Source organism: Anabrus simplex, chromosome 9, assembly GCF_040414725.1.
Source record: "Anabrus simplex isolate iqAnaSimp1 chromosome 9, ASM4041472v1, whole genome shotgun sequence".
Taxonomy (NCBI): Eukaryota; Metazoa; Arthropoda; class Insecta; order Orthoptera; family Tettigoniidae; genus Anabrus; species Anabrus simplex.
The window spans coordinates 64,607,450-64,631,844 of record NC_090273.1 but is presented as its reverse complement, the minus strand read 5'-3'; the positions used below and the strand labels follow the sequence as shown (position 1 = coordinate 64,631,844).

Below are 24,395 nucleotides of genomic sequence, written 5' to 3'. Positions count from 1 at the left end.
CTAAATTTCATCGTATTCAACGTTTCTAACTCAAATTCACCCATAAATAGATGAGATAGGAGAAAATATCTTAATACCAGCCATTTAGGCCCCTACATGAGGCGTCTTATGGTACAATCCGTTTGTCGATGTGGTGATTGTATCGTTTAGCAGCTCTTAATCTGTAAATGAAGGTTTGCAATATTGTAAACATGCATATACTTCATATGTCGATCTATATATATATTCATTTAAGTCGATTTGTAGCGATGTAGAAAGGGTGTGTTTGCTATTATAATTAATATTTTACATCGATAGTGACTCTCAACAGGAGTAGTCATTACTCTCCACATCGACTCTGACTGGCAGTAGGAATGGGATCCTTCTCCAACTCCTTTGTAACTAGTATTAGTAAGGAGATACTTCTATTTGACTGGCAGAAATCAATTGCCCATGCAATTTTGTTCAAAACACCCATAACCGGTTGAATTTGGGAATAGTCAAGTGTTCCCGCCATTATAAACAAATTTACCCATCTAAAATATGACTGGCATTAGGCTTTATTTTCTTTCTTTCTTTCTTTCTTTCTTTCTTTCTTTCTTTCTTTGTTTCTTTCTTTCTTTCTTTCTTTCTTTCTTGCGAGCCGGCCAAACTTAGGACCACGCCAATACCACTTCACTTCCTTCTTATCATCCCTTCTTCCTTCCTCTTTCTCCACAGTACCTTCATTCATTCAAAATGTTGCGCTCTTCTCTCTTTAGTCCATCTTCCGCCTCTGCACTCTTTCTTTTCTTCCACAAGAACTTTTATGTTGGAAAGTCCTCTCCTGAATTGGTCTCTATCACGACATTCTTCATCTGCAATTCCTAACCTCTTGAGTTCTTCCTTCATCTGCTTGGCATATCCCTCCTGGCTCCTCAAGTAGTATATTTTATTTTAAAAATTTGTTTATTTAACCTTGCTGGATACATTCTGACCATGTGTCCATAGAATCGCAACCGTTTTTTCCTTATTGTTGTCTCCAGGTCTTCTGTTCTTTTGTATATCTCCTTATTTGATCGTAATCTCTAGTTTTCCTCCACCACCCTTGGGCCGTAAATCCTCCTTAATATTCTCCATTCAATCTTTAGTAGTTTTTCCAGGTTCTTTACTGTTGCTGTTTCCACCCCATACAGAATCACTGGTTTTACCACAGCATAATAATGTCTTAGTTTGGCATTAATGGAAATATTATTTTTGTTGTAAATGGCTTTAGTGGCAGTGTTTAGTCTTTCCAACTTAAGTCTCCTATTTTCCATGGTCTCTTTATCCATCCCGTTGCTGCTGATAATCTCTCCCAGGTATTTAAACTGCTTTGTGACCTTCACTTCGCCATATTTCGTCTTCATTGTTCTTTTCACATAATTCCTGTCTGTGCTCATCATCTCTGTTTCTGTGAAGGAGATTTTCAAACCTGTTTTCTAGGCTATCTCCTGTAATTCATTCATCTGTGTTATTGCTTCCTCTTCTGTCTCAGCGAAAAGTGCCAGATCATCAGCAAAGGCCAAACACTTGGATTTGACATGTTTATTTTACTACCTATTATAGCACCTGAGTCATTATGTTTCCACAGTGTTTTCATGACCTTATCTAGAACCATGTTGAACAGTGTTGGTGATAAGCTGTCACCCTGTCTCAGATCTGTTTTTATCTGGAAGGAAATTTCCCTTTGGATAGGGTGTTTGTTAGTTTTAACCCAAGTAAGTTGAGTGTTTTTGATCGATGCCTTATTCTCTCAAAATGTCCATCAATGTGTCTCTATCTATTGAAACTTATGCCTTTATAAAGTCAACGAAAGAGATGAAGATGTTCTTTGGACACGCACTGTAACAATTGATTATCATTTTTAGACTCAAGATATGATCCTGACAAGAGCGCCTTCTCCTGAAGCCACCCTGATACTCTCCCAACTTGTGGTCAATTTGCGGTGTTAGTCTGTTCAATAGGAGTTTAGAAAAATCTTATACGTAACAGTTAAGTGATATTCTTCGGTAGTTATTGACGTCTGTTTTCGGTCCCTTTTCTTGTAGAGGGTGTTTTAATGCCACTAGTCAGTCTTCTGGTAGTTTTTCATATATCCAAATATTCCGGAACAGTTCTGTGGCTTCAGTGATAAAGGCGTCATTGGCTATCTTTCACAGTTCTGCTATTACTCAATCTTCACCAGATGCTTTGTTGTTCTTTAGGGAGTTTATTACTTCCCTTACTTCTTCCTCATCTGGTGGTTCAGAATCTGGGTTCTGGATTGTGTCTTTCTCAATCTCCAATTTTTCCCGTGGCGATTCACAGTTAAGGAGGTCTTCAAACTACTTTTCAAGGATCTTACAGTTATCTTTATTGTTCAGGGCACAGTTCCGACTGTTTTCTTGAAATGCAGGCTCGGAGCTATATAGCCTTTGATTCTACTTTTAAAGGCCCTATGGAATAATCTGGTATTGTTTTTCTTGAAGTTCTCATCCATTTCTGTGACTTCTGCCCTAAGGTGTTTTCTTCTGACTATTCTCAGTATTTGGTGAGTTTGTTTCCTTATTTTTCGTGATTTTTCTAAATTTGTCACAGTCTTATTCTCATTCCATGATTTCCACGCCTCAAATATTTCTTTTATGCATTTTCGCATTCTTCATTCCACCATGAATGCTTGCTTCGACGTTTCGTAGATGCTAATTCAACTGCTGGCTCCTGCAGATTTTTTATCACTTCATTCCAATTTTTTGACACCTGTAGCTTTTCCCTGTATTCTTCCCTCATTTCTTCGAAGAGTAATTCACGGTCCATTTTTTGCATTCTATTGCCACAGGTATGCGTTTTTCGTCCGGGTATGAAAGTCATCTTAATCTGTGATAAGTAATGTTCTGATGTTACATTAACCGCTTTTCTAACTTTGGCATTATGAATTTCCTTGTAATTGTTCTTGGATATCGCTACATGGTCCAGTTGAACTTCGTCCAGCAAGGGGTTTGTTGATACCCATGTTTACTTTGTGTTGGGGCGTGCTTTGAAGTGGGTAGACATGAGTTTTAAGTTTTAATTTCGTGTGGCTATTTCTAGCCGAGCGCAGCCCTTGTAAGGCAGACCCTCCGATGAGGGTGGGCGGCATCTGCCGTGTGTAGGTAACTGCGTGTTATTGTGGAGGAGGATTGTGTTAAGTGTGGTGTGTGAGTTGCAGGAATGTTGGGGACAGCACAAACACCCAGACCCCGGGCCATTGGAATTAATCAATGAAGGTTAAAATCCCCGACCCGGCCGGGAATCGAACCCGGGACCCTCTGAACCGAAGGCCAGTACGCTGACCATTCAGCCAACGAGTCGGACAGTTTTAAGTTGTTCATGTTGCATAAATTGATCGGTATTTCTCCGTTTTTATTCGTCCTATTGTGTGCCGGGTATTTTCCAACTATTTCAATGTAATTACTTTCCCGCCCCACATGTGCATTTAAGTCCTCCAGGAGAATTTTGATGTTAATTTTTTGGGATATTGAGTATTTCATCCCCCATGATGTCCCAAAACTCTTCACCAATATCGGGGTTCTTTTTATTATCCTCATTTATTGGTGCATGAGCATTTATCAGCGTGTATTTCTTATTCGCTGATTTGACCGTCATGAGCGATAGTCTTGAGTTTACACTCTCGAAGTCGACTATAAAGTTTAGAAACTTTTTGTTTACTAAAAAGGCTGTTCCCAGTTGCGGTACACTTTTCATGATCTTTTTTCCGGCCTTTCCTTTGAAGATTCTGAACCCATCTGATTCAAAGGGTTCTTCATCTATGTACCGCGTTTCCTGGAGGGCCAGTATCGAGATGTCGAGTCTATGTAGCTCCGCTGTTAACTGCTTCAGTTTTCCAACCTGAATAAGGGAGTTGATGTTCAATGTTCCAAAATAGTATTTTCTCTTATTCTTGAATTTAGCAATGTTCTTGTGGTGATCCAATTCACTCACGAGCTTCAAAATGTCAGGCACTCTGGAATCCGAAAGCCTGATTTAGTCTTCAGGGTAATTTAATTCGTAAGAAGCTTGTTCCATGATATTAATGTTCATTTTAGGGGTTGGATATAATCCAACATTGTACAACTAATATTGTTAGCCTTAGAGGGCCTCATGATGTTTTCTGGCGAAAGGTAGACATTTCCTCCGACCTTAAATAGGTATGGTTTTCCTGCCAATATTCGGGTGGCTAACTGCAACGGTTACCCACTGGGCGATGGGGTCGCAACATCCCTACTCCTGTTAGGCTTTATTATTGATATTATAATGGAAACTCACCAACACGGTGTGACTGTCATTAAGAAAAGGGTGCTGTCATTATAATGATAACAGCACAACTCAATTTTCACTGGCAGTAGGGAACTTGCCTGCTATTATAACAAAAACTCCTCAACTGTAATATATCTGAAAGTAGTAAAGGGCGCCTTCCATTGTAACGAAAACTCCCCAAATCGATTGAGACCGCGCAGGTGGTAATGGAGCTTCCCACTGTAATTAAAACTTGCCTACTCGATTGTGAATGGCAGTAAGCAAGTGAGGCTGCCGTTATCATCACAACTCCGCAACTCGCACTTTACATTGGAAACAACGTATGGTAACCTCCCTCTGCTGTTTCTGGATAACGCTAAAAGACATACAATTTAAAAAATATTATTCACTGCATGTAGAGTAATTTTCCTCGATATTCGTATACAATGTAGAATACCGTAGCGAAGCACGGGTGCATTTGATAGTATGATGATAAAGTTGGAATTCAAGAGGACAAATCGTGGCAAATATTCGTTTATAGGAATATGAATTATCTCGCCGTAATTTACCAAGGGTGATGGTAAATAAATTTCTAAATTCTTCGCAGTCAGTTAAGAAAAGGCTAGGAACACAACAGATAGGGAATCTGCCACCTGGGGAACTGCCCTAAATGCAGATCACTGGTGAGTGATTGATCTAAAAACGACCGTGCTTCAGTGGCTGGCACACCAAGTGGCAGAATTCTATAACGATGGAATTCAGAAGATGGTTTGACGAAATGATAAATGGCTTAATATTCTTGGAACGTATGGTGAGAAGTAGTTATGATACAGCCTTAAATGTAAAAAAAAAAGTTTAATGAATTGCATAATTTTTTTCTATATCAAAACGGTACTTACTTTTAAAATATTTTTAAAATCGTACACATATTCAATTCGACACTCGACAGAACAAGGAAAGCAAAGCTTCCGTTGCTAAATATCAAGTTTGCCCTTCGCAGAGTAAAATATCAGCCCACTGCAAACATCCATTAGCTCTGCATGGGTAAATGGTCTGTAATTAGAGGACCGGTGATGACTAGTGTATTACACCCATTACGCTATGCGGACCGGTAATATAATCCCCTTTTTTTCTACAAACATATCATTTTTCTCCCCCCACAATTTTTCGACATTTTTGTTTTTACTGACTAGTGTTTGTGTATCGGTTTGATCATTAAAACTGCAATTTATTTTGACACAATGTCAGTTACTGTCCTAAGGGATAATAACGTAGATCACTCCACATTACTTTTTGTAATAACACGGTAATATTAACGGATGATCTCCTCTACTAGCCATTGAGATGAAGGACAACCTCATTTGCTACCGGTTATTATATGGTGCACAGGGCTATTTTGTGGTAAAAATAGCTATTCACAACACTAAGGTTAGACTATACAGAACTCCCTGAAACATTCAATACAGAAAACAAAGTCACTGCCAATTCAGATTTATGCAAGTAATTTATCATGTGATTCATCTTTTATAAAATGCCATCAGATCTAAAAGGTATCGTTTAACTATAGAACTTATGTCAAAATAAATATGCATTCATCTATAAAAGTCATTTTGTCCTCGCTGTTGTTATTTTAGTGGTTAATGATTATGTGATGTATAAAGTCCGGAGGTTCAGGCATTCAGTTTGATTAAATTTGAGAAAATAGGCAGGAAGATAATTAAAATATGCATTTAAAAATGGGCACAAATGATAAAAAATTATTTAATGTAAGTGACTACTTATGTAATACATATCTATATCACATTTTAGTTCTTAATCTCACATAGCAGCTACGGGGCCCGATAGTCCTCTCGCCCAGTTGGCTTGTGCAGTGAAATGTTCAGTAGGGATTCGTGTAACACAAAATATCGTTTGAGCAAATGTTAGTCCGGTCTATTAAATTAAACTGAAGTTGCTCTCTTTATTATTTATACACTATACTGTAATTTGGTCCGCGTCTGACTCATTGGCTGAATGGTCAGCGTTGAGGCCTTCGGTTCAGAGGGTCCCGGGTTCGATTCGCGGCCAGGTCGGAGATATTAATCTCCTGTGATGAATTCTTCTGACCCAGGAACTGAATGTGTTTGTCCCAACACTTTCCTATTCATATTCAGACAACACACTACACTACCAACACCACAGAAACACGGAATAGTGATTACATCCCTCCATATATGGTTGGCGTCAGGAAGGGTATCTGGCCGTAAAACAGGGCCAAATCCACAAGTGCGACACAGTACGCACTCGCAATTCCACAGGTGTGGGAAAAGCGGTAGAAGAAGTAGAAGAAGAAGAAGAAGAAGACTGAAATTTGGTCCGCCTCTGTGGTGTAGTGGTTAGTGTGATTAGAAGCCACCCCGGAAGGCCCGGGTTCGATTTTCGGCCCTACCACAAAATTTGAAAAGTGGCACGAGGTCTGGAACGGGGTCCACTCAGCCTTGGGAGATCAATTGAGTAGAAGGCGGTTCGATTCCCACTCATCGACCCTTGAAGTTGTTTTCCATGGTTTCCCACTTCTTCTCCAGGCAAATACCGGGATGGTACCTAACTTAAGGCCACGAACGCTTCATATTCCCTCTTCCTTGTCTACCCCATCCCAAACCCCCACCCACAAGAGCCCTGTTCATCATAACACGTGAGGCTGCCTGGGCAAGATACTGGTCCAGTTGTATCCCCGACCCAGAGTCTCATGCTTCAGGACACTGCCCTTGAGGTTGTAGAGGTGGGATCCCTTGCTGAGTCCGAGGGAAAATCAACCCTGGAAGGTAAGCAGATTAAGAAAGGAAGAAATATTGACGTTTTATTTCCAGCGATTTGTAATTTTAATATGTAAATAATAGTAGAAAATATCCATAACAACTCAAAAAAAGATAATAAACTTCGAAACAGCCAGCTGAAACTAAAATAGACAAAGTAGTAATTGGTCCTACCGCTCCAAAATGAACGGAAACATGTTTATCTCTATTTGACACTTTGATATATTCTCCCAGATTAGAAAATGCATTGTGCCTAAATGTCGGGCGCTAGTGTTGATTATGATACTGACATTGTTATTGTTTTAGTGGTACCGTAGTGAGAGTTAGTTTGGTTCTTTTTTTAATTTTTATTGTTTTTGATAAGTGGCTTTACGTCGCACCGATACGGATAGGTTTTATGGCGACGATGAGATATAGGAAAGGACTAGGAGTTGGAAGGAAGCTGCCGTGGCCTTAATTAAGGTACAGCACCAGCATTTGCCTGGTGTGAAAATGGAAAACCACGGAAAGCCATCTTCAGGAGTTATTGTTTTAAGTGCATCTATAACGAGATAATCATCTCTTCTTGGCCGACTCGTTGGCTGAACGGTCAGCGTACTGGACTTCGGTTCAGAGGGTCCCGGGTTCGATTCCCGGCCGGGTCGGGGATTTTAACCTTAATTGGTTAATTCCAATGGCAGGGGGGCTGGGTGTATGTGTTGTCTTCATCATCATTTCATCCTCATCACGATGCGCAGGTCGCCTACGGGAGTCAAATAGAAGGACCTGCACCTGGCGAGCCGAACCCGTCCTGGGATATCCCGGCACTAAAAACCATACGAAATTTCAAATTTCATTTCCTCTTAACTCCAATCAGACAGGAAAGAGCAGTGGACTGATGCTTCGTAGGAGGAAAGCACCGACAAAAAAAGAGAAAAGGCGGAAAAGTGACACATTTTATAGGACTCACGAACTCATTACAGCCGGAGTCGCTAGAGTAAAGGAGTTGAGCAAGGGAGGTTGGATAGGAAAGATGAAATTATTTTATTTTTGTTTATTTAGCTAGTTTTTCATTTTTTCATTTTTGGTTTTGTTCATTTTTGTCTTCGATTTTATTTTTGTTTGTTTTGTTTTGTTTTGTTTTGTTTTGTTTTGTTTTTGTATTGTATAAGAGGGAGATTCTAGTGACCTTGCCATTTGTCTGATGTGACTTCCATCTAAAGGTGTTGTTCGGACGTATTATCTCCAGAAATCAATCTTACAGCTTCCCAACCCGTGCCTTAAGTAGTCAGTTCGTTCCATGAACGAAAGTGTGCAGGCTGGCTGTGGAATCAAAGCCTGGATTACCTCAGGGCCCTGTGAGGGACGTCACTCTCTGAAGTTAAAGATCCCCTAGTCGTGAAAGGGCTCCTATGAAGGTAGATCGTATATAATCTATACGATAACATTTGTGGCTCAGATGTCTACACTGTTGTGTCAATTCGCAAATAAATAATCCCTGGGCAGGAATAACAATCACCTGAACTTAAAAGTTTAAAAACTCCAAAATACAGTAGACCAAGTAGACATTTATTTATTTATTTATTTATTTATTTATTTATTTATTTATTTATTTATTTATTTATTTACTTATTTATTTATTGTCAGTTACGCTTTGTATCTAATTTACTTTTTTGAAGAGTCTATTGTAATTGGAGTCAAGCTTTATTTTAGACCTATTAATAAAAAAATATTAAAAAAATAAATAATATAAACCTCACTCGTACTTATCTACACGTGGTTTAAATCTGGAAGTCCCAAGTCCTTAACAAGAAGCAACGGCATAACCTTCTGAACACGGCTGTTTGTTTGTTACAGGACTATGAAGTGGACCTGTATCTACGTCAGAAGTGGCAGGACGAACGTCTCAAGCACGCAGAAATCACAGAGGCCCTGGATCTCAACGACCCCAACCTGGTGAAGGCGATCTGGAAGCCTGAGGTGTACTTCCCCAACGCCAAGCACGCCGAGTTCCAGTACGTTACAGTACCCAACGTGCTGGTGCGGATCAACCCGGATGGGGAGATTCTATACATGCTCAGGTGAGATATCCACTATACTAAGAAGAGAAAATATTAGTCGTGATTGTGAATTACTGAAGGTGTAAATTTTATTTGAACCAGGTGTGGGACAGTAGTTACTCAAAATACATTCTGCTAATAAGCCTGGTAGTTCTACAAGGTTTCTATTTTAAAGTTGTACAATCTCGATCACAAGAATTCTGGGCGGAAATGGAAAGAGATAACGTTTGGGCGAAGATTTTGGTCAACCCTGAGGATGAAGGAGAAGTAACCAAGGCTACGTCACATATGTTCGTCTTCCAGGAGGTGTGGCTTGAAACGTTACGCACTCATTTTTTCCGGAAATGATTAAGATGCTTCCTTGGTTAAACATTCTGGCTATACTAGCTTTTCCTAATCAAGGAAAACAATTAATTAACTGTAATTTAGTGCGATGAAGTGTTCAAGATGTAATCCCATCCCAATATATGGCATTTAAAAATTTGATCAGCGCTGATAATAACTTCATAGGAACGGTTTTCCAAACGCCCTTGCGTCTCTGATAATCATATTTAAAGCCAGGTTATTTTTACTTTGGTTTTTGAGGACAAGAATTATAATTATTATCATTACTATTATTATTATTATTATTATTATTATTATTATTATTATTATTATTATTATTATTATTATTATTATTATTATTTACAATTCGTTTTACGACGCACCGACACAGTTAGGTCTTATGGCGACGATGGGATAGGAAAGGCCTGGGAGTAGGAAGGAAACGGTCGTGGCCTTAGTTAAGGTGCCTGGTGTGAAAACGGGAAAGCACGGAAAACCATCTTCAGGGCTGCCGACAGTGGGGCTCGAACCCACTATCTTCCGGATGCAAGCTCACAGCTGAGCGCCTCTAACCGCATGGCCAACTCGCCCGGTATTATTATTGTTAGTAGTAGTAGTAATAATAGTAGTAGTTAAAAGGGCCTATATTGACGAAAATAAGGGCCATTCTTCCTTACTGTCGTTGAGCGCGATGCCATTTGATAATGAAGTCATAGTCGAGACCGCTAACATTTCGGCCAGACTTCGCACACTATAATTACAAAGAAACTGGGGAATTTGACCGTCGATGAGTTGACATACACATTACGTCTGTTGCCTTGAAGGAGCCGCGTGGTTCCTCCCTTCATTGTCGAGCCACGGGAACGTGTGGGCAGGCGGGGAATCAAATACCTTCCCCACCGCATGTGTTTCGTTCATGCTAGATACCCTCTTCGTTTTCTCCACCTCCCCTCACTCTTCAGATGTGTGCATGTGTTAAACGCATCTGAGGATCTGACCAAGCAGATACTGGGTGGTTCTGAGGGCTGTGCTGATTTCTTTCCTGAAATGAATATTTATGGCCACGAGATACTAAAGATTTCGAGTGTACAAGACAGGTGTGATGCTAGTCATTCAGTGATCTCATAATTTGCAGCTGCGGTAGAGGAGTTACCCGCAGCTTCAGGTGATATGATGTTAATATGCGAGACTGACAAAAGAAGTCATCTCAGTGAACTGGCAACAAGAGTTTAGCATTGCTGTTATCACTCCAGTCTTAACACTTTTATATTGGCAAATTAATTTCGGAATGAGAGTTTTTTAGTAGAACATTGTTTAAAAGGCTATGTTTACAATAGAAGAACGTATTTCCATTGTGAAGTGCCATGCGAGGTGAGAAATGGTTTCAGTTCATTCGTAGATTTCTTGACGTCCGTCTTCCAAATAGGAATACCATAGTGATGAGGTTCCACACCACCGGGTCAGTTCTTATCCATATCGTCGCTTCACCGGTAAAAGGTTGTTTTCCACAAAGCTCTTCCTATCGATTATTCTCCTTAAGACTGGTCACGCCTCCCAGCCACATATGGTTATGCAGTCCATCAGAACAAATTTCGTTGTGTTCATTTTCCTATGCCCATGTGTAAAGGAAAATTAACCTTACTGTACCGTACTGTACGAATGTATGCTTGCATTACGAATTTACGCACTCCTATTGTATAATGCATGTAAGGTTCATTTTCGGTTTACTAAAAGCAGCTCTGGGAAATGTGTTCCTCCTTTCTACTGCATCGATTTGCTTCATTTCCATTTTATTCTCTCCGGAATTACCTGCCGGTGAATTATGAGACACTGATAGGCCTCTAAGTTCAGCCAACATTGAGTAATCATAAAATAAAATCATTAAACGATCACTTCAGTAATTGCAGGCGAAGGCTTAGCCTCGCCCACAATACGTTCTATCTTAGCGGGTTGCAAAGCGACTAACACATTCAGTAATATTCTGATGTATGTGATTTTCATCCTTAGTAATGCAGCCATGTTTGATTACTACCTGTGAAGCCAGATATATATATATATCGTATGGCTTTACAAGTACACAAAAAACTAATATCAAATGGAAATGTCCAACTTTGACAACAAGTTCAGAGCACTCGGAGTCACTTGGTGTAGAAGCCTCAGTTCACCGTTAAATGCTCGAAGTGGGCACTCCTTAACAATGTGTTCCATTTTCTGCTCCTCCGCTCCACAGTCGCAGTCAGCAGATGAACGGAAACCCCATTTCTTCAACATGTAGCCACACCTCCCTTGACCCGTCCTAATTCGGTTCAGCTTCGACCAGGTTTGACGCGGCAGTTCGAATCATTCAACCTTCTCTGTTGGATCTTGAACCAAGTGAGCATTGTTGGGTGGATGTACATGCCAACGCTGTCGCCACTCAGAGGTCATATCGAAAGAACTGATACTTTTAAAATCAGTCCAGGGTGGTTTGCGTGATTTCAGACGAGTTATTGGTGGGTGTTGTAGGGCATCTTATGAGAAGAGATCTCCTTGAGCAAGTTTACCTTAGCTGCTTTCCTCCTTAGATCTGGCGGGGAAATATTAGCTAAGACAGGTAACCACTGACTTGGAGTAGATCTGACAGTACCAGTGATCACTCTCATGGCTTCATTAAGCTGGACATCAATCTTTGTTGTGTGAATACTGTTTTTCCATACAGGAGCACAGTATTCACCAGCAGAGATTATACACTTCGTCTGATTATGGAAGAATACTATTCTCTGCTAGATACTCTTTGATTCCTCTACCTTCCCAAACTTCTGAATATAATCAATAGATGGCAGCACGTTCCTAGTAACTTACACGCTGCTAGGAAAAAACAGTCGATGTACGGAGAGACGGGAAGCTATCAAGTCGACAAGACTTCTGTATGTCCATTACCAGTAATAAGCCGCAGGGACAACCTCTTGGAAAAGAGGGTCTCTACTCACCGGAACCAGTATTCAGCCTCGACCAATAACTGTATGTTGCACTATCTCGGACGAGATCGTTTGAAAATGTTAAGATCCAGACACGGCCGATGGTCGAAACACAGTGAAAATTGTATGGAAAGAAGTGTCATAAATTACACTCCAAATCACCAAATCCTATGGCACCACAGCCCCGAAGGGCTATGGCCTACCAAGCGAACGCTGCTCAGCCCGAAGACCTGCAGATTATCAGGTGTTGTGTGGTCAGCACGACGAATCCTCTCGGGCTTTATTTTTATTCTTGGCCGCCATCTCACCGTCAGATCGCTCCTCAATTGCAATCACCGTAGGCTAGTGTACCTTGAACCAGCCCTCTGATCCAGGTAAAATTCCCTGACCTGGCCGGCAATAGAACCCAGGACCTCAGGGTAAGAGACATGCACGCTACCCATACACCTGCGATAAATTACATTACCGGTACGAAATGTTCATAAAACTATTGAAAATGGCAGGCAAAACAATATGACAGTGACGGACATATCAAGACGACTTGTCTGACCTATTTAAAAAGGAATGCTGCGGAGTAACTCGGGTCCTCTAGTTTAGGCGTCTGCCGTGCCAGGAAACAAGGTGAAATTCTTTACACTTCAGAAGAAATTCTCAACTGTTCACGAACAAGTCCTGTCTAATAATGAAGGTTTGAATTTAAGAATGGTTTATCCTTGGTCTACTACTACTACTACTACTACTACTACTACTACTACTACTACTACTGAAATGTTTTCATTCCCCCCTGAAGGAGGAGGCGGGCCTCTTAGACGGTGACGCCGTGTCTCAGGCCGGGAGATTTGTTACGCTGAAGGAGATGCTCGGAGAAGGTGAGGGGGTTGGCGGTCGTGGACTATACTAAGACCTGTCCCGGCATTCGCCTTAATGTAGGAGAATGGAAAACAAAGGGAAACCATTCTCAGGACAGCCGACGGTTGAGGCCAGCCGTAAAGTGCCGCCCTTTCCCGTCTCCCGAATGCAGAGGCGTAGAGCCGTGGCAACCCCTCCTCCGCTCGGTTGGCCGGTCAGAGTGCAGAGCTGTTGGACCACGGACCAGCCGCGGCCGAAACCCAATCTGCATCTACCGACATTGGTCTGTACATCGCCCTCCAGTATATCTCCCAGCCTCTCCACTTCACTTCGCTTCTTTGCGAACATCACGCAGGGACTACTTTAGCCACTGTGGCGCTAGCACCGAGCAGTAGACCCGCGCTGCAGGCATATTAGGAAATACAAGAACGAGGAAGTAATGTTTTCAGTATCGTTTCTTTATGAAGTTTATTCTTATTATTTCATCATTAGAAGGTGTGTAATGGCAGTAATTAATTAAAAGGGGTAATTACAAGACATGCTTAAATCTCGCTCACTGTTCGAGTTTTCATTTAATCTTCTACCTATCGTGACACATTTGCTTTAATTAGTTATTGCTTACGATAATGCCATAGGATACATTAACTTGGTATATTAATGTCATATTACAGCTTTCAATCTATCAATAGCAATGGTGTATTGCTGCGTACCTTGCTGCACAAGCCAGAGTAGTAAGATGAGAATTTCACAACCAAAGTGATCTCATTGAGGTACGCGGTTCTTCTTGGTCTAAAAACACTCAGTGGATCAAGCGCTTTCTTTTGAGGTAATAACTACTTAAATTGGTAGATTCTGAGAAAATTTATGAGTACATTTGTCTCCATGACGAGGACCTCTGAAGGACTTTTTAACAGTTCGGCGCGTAGTGTTGTTCCAAGGAACGTGTAATTCAATTTCTTTGTGTGATGTATTTTCAAGTGTTTTGTTGACATAATATTACATTTTATTACCACAGCAGATCATGTGCTTTATTTCATTAACTCGAAACTTTGCAAATACATCCGTGAGGTTAGTAACAAACAACACCATACTTTGTACATTGCGAGCGGAGCCAGCGGGAAACTGCTAGTAATATAATAAGTGAAACTTTAAAAAGCGCACAAAACAGCAATGAATATCAATATTGTCTTTTCAGACTGTTGAGAAAACGAGTATTAATATTGACTTTTAGGACTATTGCAAAAAAAAGATACAAGGCACATGCAGACTAATAGAACTACTACGACAAAGTAGTTCCATGCTATAACTCAAATCTATGTACCTAATGGCTCTAGACTTCAACGAAGTTATATTGTCTAGGTTACCTTATTTAAATCTAAGAATTTCATTTTTGTCCGTATTGAACTGAGAATGGAAGATAGGAAACTTAAAAGGGTCCACCTTTTCAATACAAAAATGTTATAGTTTATTTACAACATATATTTACACTTGGAACTAGTTTCGACGCTGTTTGGCGTCATCTTCAGCCAAAATGTGGGAAATAGGCTAGCATGTAGACATTTATATTACACAAGGCGTTACATTAAACAATACACATCTTACGAGGAGATAAAAACAGGGACGAATATAGAAACAAATGAATCGTTGAGAAAGCAAAAGTTATAAATATTAAAAATAACCTTAACCACACATCTTGCAGTGCGAAAATATTCGCCTTGAATGATTCCTGAATACAAAATGCACGCGCACACATTTCTGAAGAGCCAGCAGGCAGGAAAAAGTTAAGTGAAACCTTAAGAGTTCTTCTGAGAAGAGTTCATCATTTTTTCTATGTTCCGACTAACTAATGAAGTCTCCCTTGAGTTCCTGATAAACATACACAACAGGAAATTCTCCTTCACTCTCAACAATAGCTATAAATTCATTTAACCACCTTTTGAAAGTCTCTCTCTATATTACATAGCTTCATTAACACCACCATTCTGTAGATGCACAAAATAATCTTGTAATCTTCACAGGTCCTGTATTCATCTCGACAAGAATATAAAATTGGTATTAAGGAATACGTTTTCTGAGAGTTTGGAGGTTGACTGTGCCAGTATTTGTGGTGTATAGAAAAAATGATGAACTCTTCTCAGAAGAACTCTTAAAGTTTCACCTTACTTTTTCCTGCCTGCTGGCTCTTCAGAAGTGTGTGCGCGTGCGTTTTGTATTCAGGAATCATTCAAGGCAAATATTTTCGCACTGCAAGATGTGTGGTTAAGGTTATTTTTAATATGTATAACTTTTTCTTTCTCAACGATTCATTTGTTTCTATATTCGTCCCTGTTTTTATCTCCTCGTAAGATGTGTATTGTTTAATGTAACACCTTGTGTAAAAAATTGGGTTAAATGAAGAAGTTATATCATGTTCAAGATCATGCTTTCACGTCTCTGCACAATATTTAAAATGCAATTTACCGTTGGTCTTTATAGCTATTGTTGAGAGTGAAGGAGAATTTCCTGTTGTGTATGTTTATCAGGAACTCAAGGGAGACTTCATTAGTTAGTCGGAACATAGAAAAAATGATGAACTCTTCTCAGAAGAACTCTTAAGATTTCACTTAACTTTTTCCTGCCTGCTGGCTCTTCAGAAATGTGTGCGCGTGCGTTTTGTATTCAGGAATCATTCAAGGCGAATATTTTCGCACTGCAAGATGTGTGGTTAAGGTTATTTTTAATATTTATAACTTTTGCTTTCTCAACGATTCATTTGTTTCTATATTCGTCCCTGTTTTTATCTCCTCGTAAGATGTGTATTGTTTAATGTAACGCCTTGTGTAATATAAATGTCTACATGCTAGCCTATTTCCCACATTTTGGCTGAAGATGACGCCAAACAGCGTCGAAACTAGTTCCAAGTGTAAATATATGTTGTAAATAAACTATAGCATTTTTGTATTGAAAAGGCGGACCCTTTTAAGTTTCCTAGGTTACCTTAGGCACAATTCTGTTCCTGACTGACATGTACCACTTATTTTCTTTCCACCTGTTTCCTATTCCACTTTCCCCTAGTAATGTTAAATATTTTTTTATTCTACTCCGGTGCATCCATTCTCTGTTCAATAACTTTACAATTGTATACACCTGATTTTCGTTATCAATTTTTCTTACATCCTCTTCATCTAAAAATTTTTCTCGTATCTGTCTTGTCTCGAAACAATCTTTTATAAGGTGTGCCCATCCTATTTCTTCAGAACATAGTAAACATTTATTTTCTTCTCTATTTTGTCTATATGCTTTATTTTTGTATCCCCAACAACCACCATAGTATACCCCTCATTCCCTTAATTGTTATAATCTCTACATTTATCCTCATTCTCCCACTTGCATTACAAAATTCCTCTAATGACCTCTTACTTTTACGTTGTGAAAAAATACGTTGCTTTTCAATATCCTTAACTCTTAGAACTATTTTTACCATTTCTGAGCTTCTCTATACAGTACCTTTCCCAGTAATATCCCATTTCTACCGTTTCCAAAATGTTCCGTACCCCATCCACGCAGTATCCTTGATTCTAATGTTTCATTGTCGGTAGGCTATCTCTAATACTTAACACCTGATCCCAGCTTCAATCTCAACCAATACTCGATTATCTTAATAATATCCGCCTGCAGACTTACAGCGTTTCAAATCATTCTCAATCCATAGTTATCTGTACAACTGGGTAGTCCCATAATTATTTTACCAAATCTACTCGTAATTTCACCAAGTGTATAAACTCTCCCTTCAACCCCCCAGATTTCCGCTCTGTATAACACTCTGGATTTAACTAACGTATTAAAAACATTTTTATACACTCTGTAATCTGTGTTGGGCATCTTTTTATCCAATATCTTAATGGCTGACAGTGCATTTATACCCTTTAGTTTCACTCTTTTTATTTGCTCTGCCCATTTTCCATTTCCACTTAATATCATACCCAAATATTCTACTTTCTTGACAACTTATAATCTCGTCCCGCCCATCCACCATTTTTCATTCTTTGACAATTTATATCCTTTCTTACACACCATTACCTTGGTTTTCTGTGCAATAATTTTTAAATTCCACTCTTTACAGTAATTTACCACTAAATGTATACTACCCTGCATGCTACTGGGTTTCAATGTGAGCAGAAGGATGTCAACCGCAAAAATGAAAGCCGGAATATCCTGGTTCTCAAGACCTAGGTAAGCCCCTGCCTCGAAACCTTTCGATTGAAAGATATCATTTATAAACAATAATAACAGTAGAGGTTACAATTTACAACCCTGCTTCGGCCCTACTTTGGAGAATATTTCACCAATTACTACTCCCTCCTTCATTTTAATTGACAATCTCACTTCTGAACATACATTCTCAACCGCTCTTATCATCTTATGAGACACCCCTATCCTTCTCATCTTTGCTAAGACAGCCCCCCAGCCCACAGAATCAAATGCTTTCTCCATGTCGATAGCAGTAGTGTACAATTTTCCACCTTTCTTTTTTACATACTTATCCATTATTGTTTTCACTACAAAAATAGTAACAGTTGTCCTCATCCTTTCTCTAAAGCCTCTCCAGGATCGATCACACCCCTCCGCCCTCTTCATAATCCTTTTTGCTAACACACCTGTGTATATTTTACTTAAGGTATCCAACAAACGTTATGCCCCTATAAATATTCGGGTGAGATTTCTCTCCTTTCTTCTTGTAAATTGGGCAGATCACTCCCTCTTGCCAAGATTTGGGAAACTCTCCCCTTCAAATAATCTGTTAAATAATTTAACAATACTTTCTAGCATATCCTTATTCTTCGTAACTTGCTTCCAAAATTCGTTAGTGATACCCAAAATCGCTCCTGATTTACCTTTCTTAGCTTTCCTTAAAACCTGCTTCTTTAGAGTGTTTTCTATTAGTTTTACTGCTTCACCCGTTAGATTATTCTCGATCATTGAGTCTATTCCAACTTTCACTATCTGACCAGGTTCTCCCTCAATAACAATTCATATACTCTTCCTTTAGCTCCTCTCTCCACCTGTATTTAGTAACTGATCTTTCTTTTGAATTTTATCGCGTTTCTTGTTAATGCCCAGCCCTCTCTATCATTTACTCTGACAATAATAGGTAGGTGATGTGACTATCCCCATTCCTCAATTTCCATGCTTCTTCTGCCGCTTTGTCGTACAATGGCTTCTGATCCGCAACGTTGGCGTTGAATTCCCCCATTGGTAGAATGCTTACATCCTCAAAAATATTTTGAATCCTATTAATTTCTAATGCCAACTCATCAAAGAAATCCTTTTCGTAAATGGAAAGGCCTCAGGAGGGTTGTAGACGAAACCGATACATAAATCTCGCTCACTCTCCTCGTAAAATTTTATTTATAACCAAATCATATCCTCAATTTCTGATTCAATATGACCCACTCTAGCTTGAAAATCTCCCCTTACCATAACCATTATTCCACCCGAGTATCTACCCCTGCCGACTCGTCTTTCTTTTGCCTTATAATAAACTGTAAAGTCTTCTACTTCTACCTTACTTCTCGGTGGAATCCAGGTTTCCACACACGCGACGATATGCAATCTTCGCAACAATTCTCTAAAAGATCCATTATGTAGCTTACTTCTAAAACCTTCAATATTGATGCACCCTACTGTCATCTCTAGCTATTTCTTCCTCCCCTTCACCTCACTCTGGCTGCCCGTCTTGGACCTCGTAATCCTAGTTACTCTCAGCTCATCAGAGTTCTCTTCTATTGTATTAACACATTCCCTATCCAAGCCACCCTCATTTAAATTACCTTATCTCGTCTGCCAGAAGTCCTTCAAACTCACACGGCTGCGTTTGGATGTTGTGTCTCTCGCAGAGTCAGCACTCAGCTGCCGCTGTAGGTCACCATGACTGCACTCCCTACCGGTTGTCTCTGCGTCAGCTTCTTCCTCTCTCTTTCCTCTTCGATTCACTTCCTGGTCGCCGCGTACTGCTCCGCAGTCTGCTGATTTCAGCTGCCTCGTGGGTTAACCTTTCTCATCGGCCAGTGTACTCTCTGTGTTGTACATATTATTTAACTGCTCCACTGCCCTAGTCTACTTACCGTCACCCTCCACTAACTTTTTGCTTCTTATGTAGACAATGAGTCCTGCACGCCTAGCCTTTCCCAGATGGAACTGGAGAGTTCTCTGGTTCCTAAAGGCTTCTTTCTCCAGCTCCTGTTTAATCCATAAATTTTCACCTTTAAATCGGCGTGTATTATTCAAAATCGTCTTCACCAATAGGGTTGATAGGATCATCACTTTCACCTTTCGCCTTCCCCATTCGCTGAATCTCCTCTATGTCGGTTTCCCTGCAGTTGATCTTCAACCTCTCATTTATTATCTCAAGCACCTTAAATACTAGATTTCTTTAGCGTCCTCAGGTAACCCGTGTATAAAAATATTGTTCTTCCGAGCTTCCTGCTGGAGCTTTTTCTCTTGCCACCTCAGTTCTTTTATCTCTTCTTCCATTCTTTTCAACTTATCCCTCAAACTTTATATTTCCTTATTATTTTGGACCACCAATTCTGTTACCTTTACCAGCTCCTCTTTCATTATTTCTTTTAGTTCACTGGCTTGCTCTCGTAGGAGTTCTCATGTTTGTTCTGCTTGACCCTTAAACATTTCCCTTATCATATCCATGTCTTCCCATCCAACCGTACCAGCAGGACCTGGTCCAGGGTTCATCTCGACCCCTCGAATGGCCAACAACGCTGCGATCAGAATTAAAATCAGTCCCACCTGCTGTCTGGCACTGTATTCCATGTTACGCCTCGCGGGCCTGCCTCTACCGTACCAACGACCTATCGTCAGCCGGTACAATTCTGTCGAAATCCCCATGTCAGCACTCACTTACTTAACAACCTTCCTCTTCGCTTGCACGATTACAACAGATAGTGTAATCAATCTAGTTAATTCTACTTGCAACAAGCGTATCAGTTCACGGCATCCCACGACACGAAAACTCCAGTAACTGACTGCCTCGTGGCTGTGCAGTGAGTCATCATGAGGTTATGAATACACCGCTCGGAGCGTGCATGTGCATGTCGACTGGCGGCCCCGCTGGAAGTGGGACACACCACGGCCATCTTGATATATAGAAGCCTGCTACCAACAGTTGTGACATCACGCGTATAGTTCTCACCCTCCGTCGTCGCGTGTAATTCCTATATTGCTGATACGATACCTTTTATCATAATGTGACAAAGAAAATGCAATAATAAGCCTATAAACACATAACATCGAAGAAACACTATCAAAAGAATACATACGAATACACAAATATGTGCACTCAAGGGAATATATATTGTAAAACTTTCGACTGAAGGCTACTCACTTGGACTGTACGATGATGGTGACTGTGAATGGTTTTCTCTCAAAACAATTTTATTCTTTTATGCTTTTCTGAGCACATGAATAAGTTAAAAAAACGTATTTTCCAAAATATGACAGATTTTGGTCACAACACTCATTAACTCAACAGCACACACCCACACTTGTCACAGGTTTTTTTAACTTTCATTACGAAAACATAGAGAGAAACATCCCTACGATTTCCACTGTATAAAACTACATCTCTGAATCAGATAGCAAGGTCTCAGTTAATGTGTAGCTTTCCACAATTTGAAAAGTATTATGATGGTCACTCGGCAAACTGTTGCTGTCCTTAACTGCCCTTATATTACACTTATTTGAACACATAGTGTTATTAATCAATTTTCAATGACAGAAAAAATATTTTCCATGATATGTTAGATCTTGGACACAACGCTCATTAACTCTGCAGCTCATACCCACACTTGTCACAGAAATTACTAGGTTTTTCAACTTCCATTATGACAATATTGAAAGAAACATCCCTACGATTTCCACTGTTTAAAATTACATCTTTGAATCAGATATCAAGGCCTGAATTAACATGTAGCCCTCCATAACAAATCATTTAATGCTCACTAGGCGAACTGTTTTTTTCTAAAATATCATTATTTTATGCTTGTGTGTCGCACAGTGTTGTTAGTTATGTTTGAGTAATTGTTACGAAAAATGTTTCCCAAAATGTGACAGATTTGGGACACCATACTAATGAACACTACCACACACACACTTATCACATTATTTACCAGTTCCTTCAACTTTCACTTTCAAACGGTTTGTAAAAACTTCCCTTTGACTTCCAGTGTACAAAAAGGAATCTTCAAAATCAGATATCAAGGTCTGAAATAAAGTGTAGCCCTCCACAGCAATTTGAAAAACAAAATCTCTAGGCTGTTTTAACCCCCCTCTGCACAGCTTTAGCAAGTATGAATTTGTTTCATCATTCAGTCCTACTGCTGACAATTCTTTGTCCAAAATAATAAGTGTTTTACAATCAGCACATCCTTTCACATTTCTTAATAAACAGTGTGAAATGTACCCTGCTATGTAAAACAATACTGATGCAGTACTGAAATCAATTTCTAAGTCCCTTGATTTAGTGATAGCCAAATGCAGTTCATTAACTCATTAATACAGTAATCTAGAGTGAAGCACATATTTTTTAACTTGTTAACTGTGTCCCCTGATGTAGACGAGTTACTAAAAGTTTTCAAATGACTCAGTAAACACTCAAGTGCTGAACATGCGGTACACAGCAGACTATATCCTAAAATCCAGCTATATTTTTAGAAGGTATATGGCAACCATTTAAGAAAACTTGCACATTGAAAATTGTAACAGATATCTCGACAGTTGGAATGTCTCTGGTTTGAAGCTTGTAAAACAAAACTTTATCAACATCAATTTTGATAGAATTCAAGTACATTTAGGGTTGTTAACTTACCCAACAAGTCGTCATAATTTGATATCTTGTCTCCTTCACACCATGTCTTGAAGTTTAGTTCCTCTCTCCTTTCTTCTGGCGATTTTCGTTTGGAAGGTATTGGTTGAGACATATATGAGGCTGCCCAAGAAATATATTTGGCACAGCATCGTCAGTTTATTTTGGCATTACCCTAGGCGCTCTTAAAACGGAACCATCTGGTCATTTTGCAGTATCAACTCGAATTATGTGATTTTCGGAAAAATGTTTAATACAGACACAGGCATATTTACTGGGTTCAAAATTAACTCGGTGTATAGCATGAATCCATTTAGCTCGCTTTTCCTTATCGCTAGGAAACACAAATGTTGAGATAGCCACCTCCCTATTTGAACAGCACACTACATCACACCTTATTATAATGATCATGATAAACTTTAGAGTACTTCAGACAATTCATAATAGCTCAGTGGGTTCACCTAACCTATCACATAACCTAGCAATACTTCCTGTATAACATCAGGCTGCTCAAATTAGAATGATATAGTATTTAACATATACTATTGCTGAAAATATATCCTTTACTGATGCGTTTTCATACAGTTATCACTTTTAAACACAACAAACACCCTTAACAACGTTGAAATAACAATAACGAGCTATGGAACCACCATGTAAACAAGACTCATGCCTCCGTATCGCTGCACTAAAAGACTGACGTCATCACTATGGAACTGTCATGTGTAGCAGGCCCGAACTTCGAGTTGGTCGTGGACACACTGTTTCATATATGACGTCATACATTTCAACTCTGAAGAATCTGCCGTCAGGTAGGGCATCCGTTCGTAAAAACTCTTACAGAGATTCATCTCACTTCATACCCTACTCCGTAGAGAAACGGGATAGGGGTTGGACCTAGACAGTACATGAGAATGTCTCATAAAAATATTATTTCGCTCTTATTTCGCGGGAATAAATATCACATTTCATGCTCAATTTCGCATGTTATCGCGAATTAAAGTAACACAATGATACACTCAATCGTCTTTTAAATTTCGAATGCACCTACTTTTACAGCAATTGGTCGTGTTTTTCACTTTACGCGATTTTGTAAACCTACTCTAGCTAATAACATGTATGGATTCACCACGAGGGAAGGGAGTGTGTTCCCTTGAGAAAAATCCTTAGTCTCTTGCATGCTGATATCATTACTACAACTCCATTATAACTCTATTTTTGTTGTAGTAAATCAGTTCAGCGCGCTTTGAAAAAAAATCGTGCTTTAGATGAGAGCACGTGTGTTCTCAAAAGACAGTCATAATGTATGCAAATGAACTTCGGATTAGAGAGACGGTATAAAAACCAAATTCACTTCTTGTTTGATCTTCACCTGTGATAGAAGCGTGGGTAATTTAATATCTCTGCATATAAACAACACCGTACTTTTCTAACAGAGAGAACCACTCTAAAATATTTTAGAGCTAAAATAGAGGTAATGGCACAGGCGTATTCCGTGCATTGCCGAGTGGTATTGTCTTTTTAATACAACCAGAACACAAAGGCCAGCTTTGCGGAGATCGCGTCTACAATATCCGAGAGCGAAAAGTACCGTTGTTCTCGAGCTCTGCGATGCTGTACTTTCGTCTTTTTTCTTTATGTAGTAGATAGCGGGTTCCATCCTGGCTAAGGTCAGTGGAATTTTAGGTGAATAATTACAACATCCCCATGTCAATGTCTTTTATCTCGTTAACGAACTCCTGTGGATAAAAATTCGCCACGGTTATGTCTCCTAAAATTATAGCAATAGAAGGAGATTTTAGTTCGAACCCCACTGTCGGCAGTCCTGAACATAGTTTCCCTGGTTTCCCATTTTAATTAAGGCCACGGTACGTAAAGCAACGTGTAAAAAAAGGAAATGGTAAACATTGTATTATTATTATTATTATTATTATTATTATTATTATTATTATTATTATTATTATTATTATTATTATTATTATTATTATTATTATTATTATTATTATTATTATTATTATTATTATTATTATTATTATTATTATTATTATTATTATTATTATTATTATTATATCTTTGGAACATTTGGAGATGCCAGAGAACACGAAGCTTGTGGGCTACGCTGATGATGTGGCCGCCTTGATAGTAGCTCGTAATGTTGAAATGGCTCAAATCAAACTGAACCAGGTGATGCGGCGCATAAAAGAATGGATGATGAGCCACAGTCTAATATTAGCCGAACACAAAACGGAGATAGTTCTTCTGACGAGGAAAAGGATCGAAACTCTTGTACCAATGACTGTTGGAGACTTAGTGATTGAAACAT

The 24,395-nt window shown here is 39.4% G+C and overlaps 1 protein-coding gene across 1 annotated transcript in view; it reads left to right on the top strand.

The window, feature by feature from the left end:
• Positions 1-24,395, top strand: part of LOC136881056 (glycine receptor subunit alpha-3) — an 865,119-nt gene that overhangs the window by 686,448 nt on the left and 154,276 nt on the right. Inside the window, exon 4 of the mRNA XM_067153659.2 lies at positions 8,883-9,106. Coding sequence (XP_067009760.2) covers positions 8,883-9,106 — 224 coding nt within the window. The remainder of the gene's footprint in view (positions 1-8,882; positions 9,107-24,395) is intronic.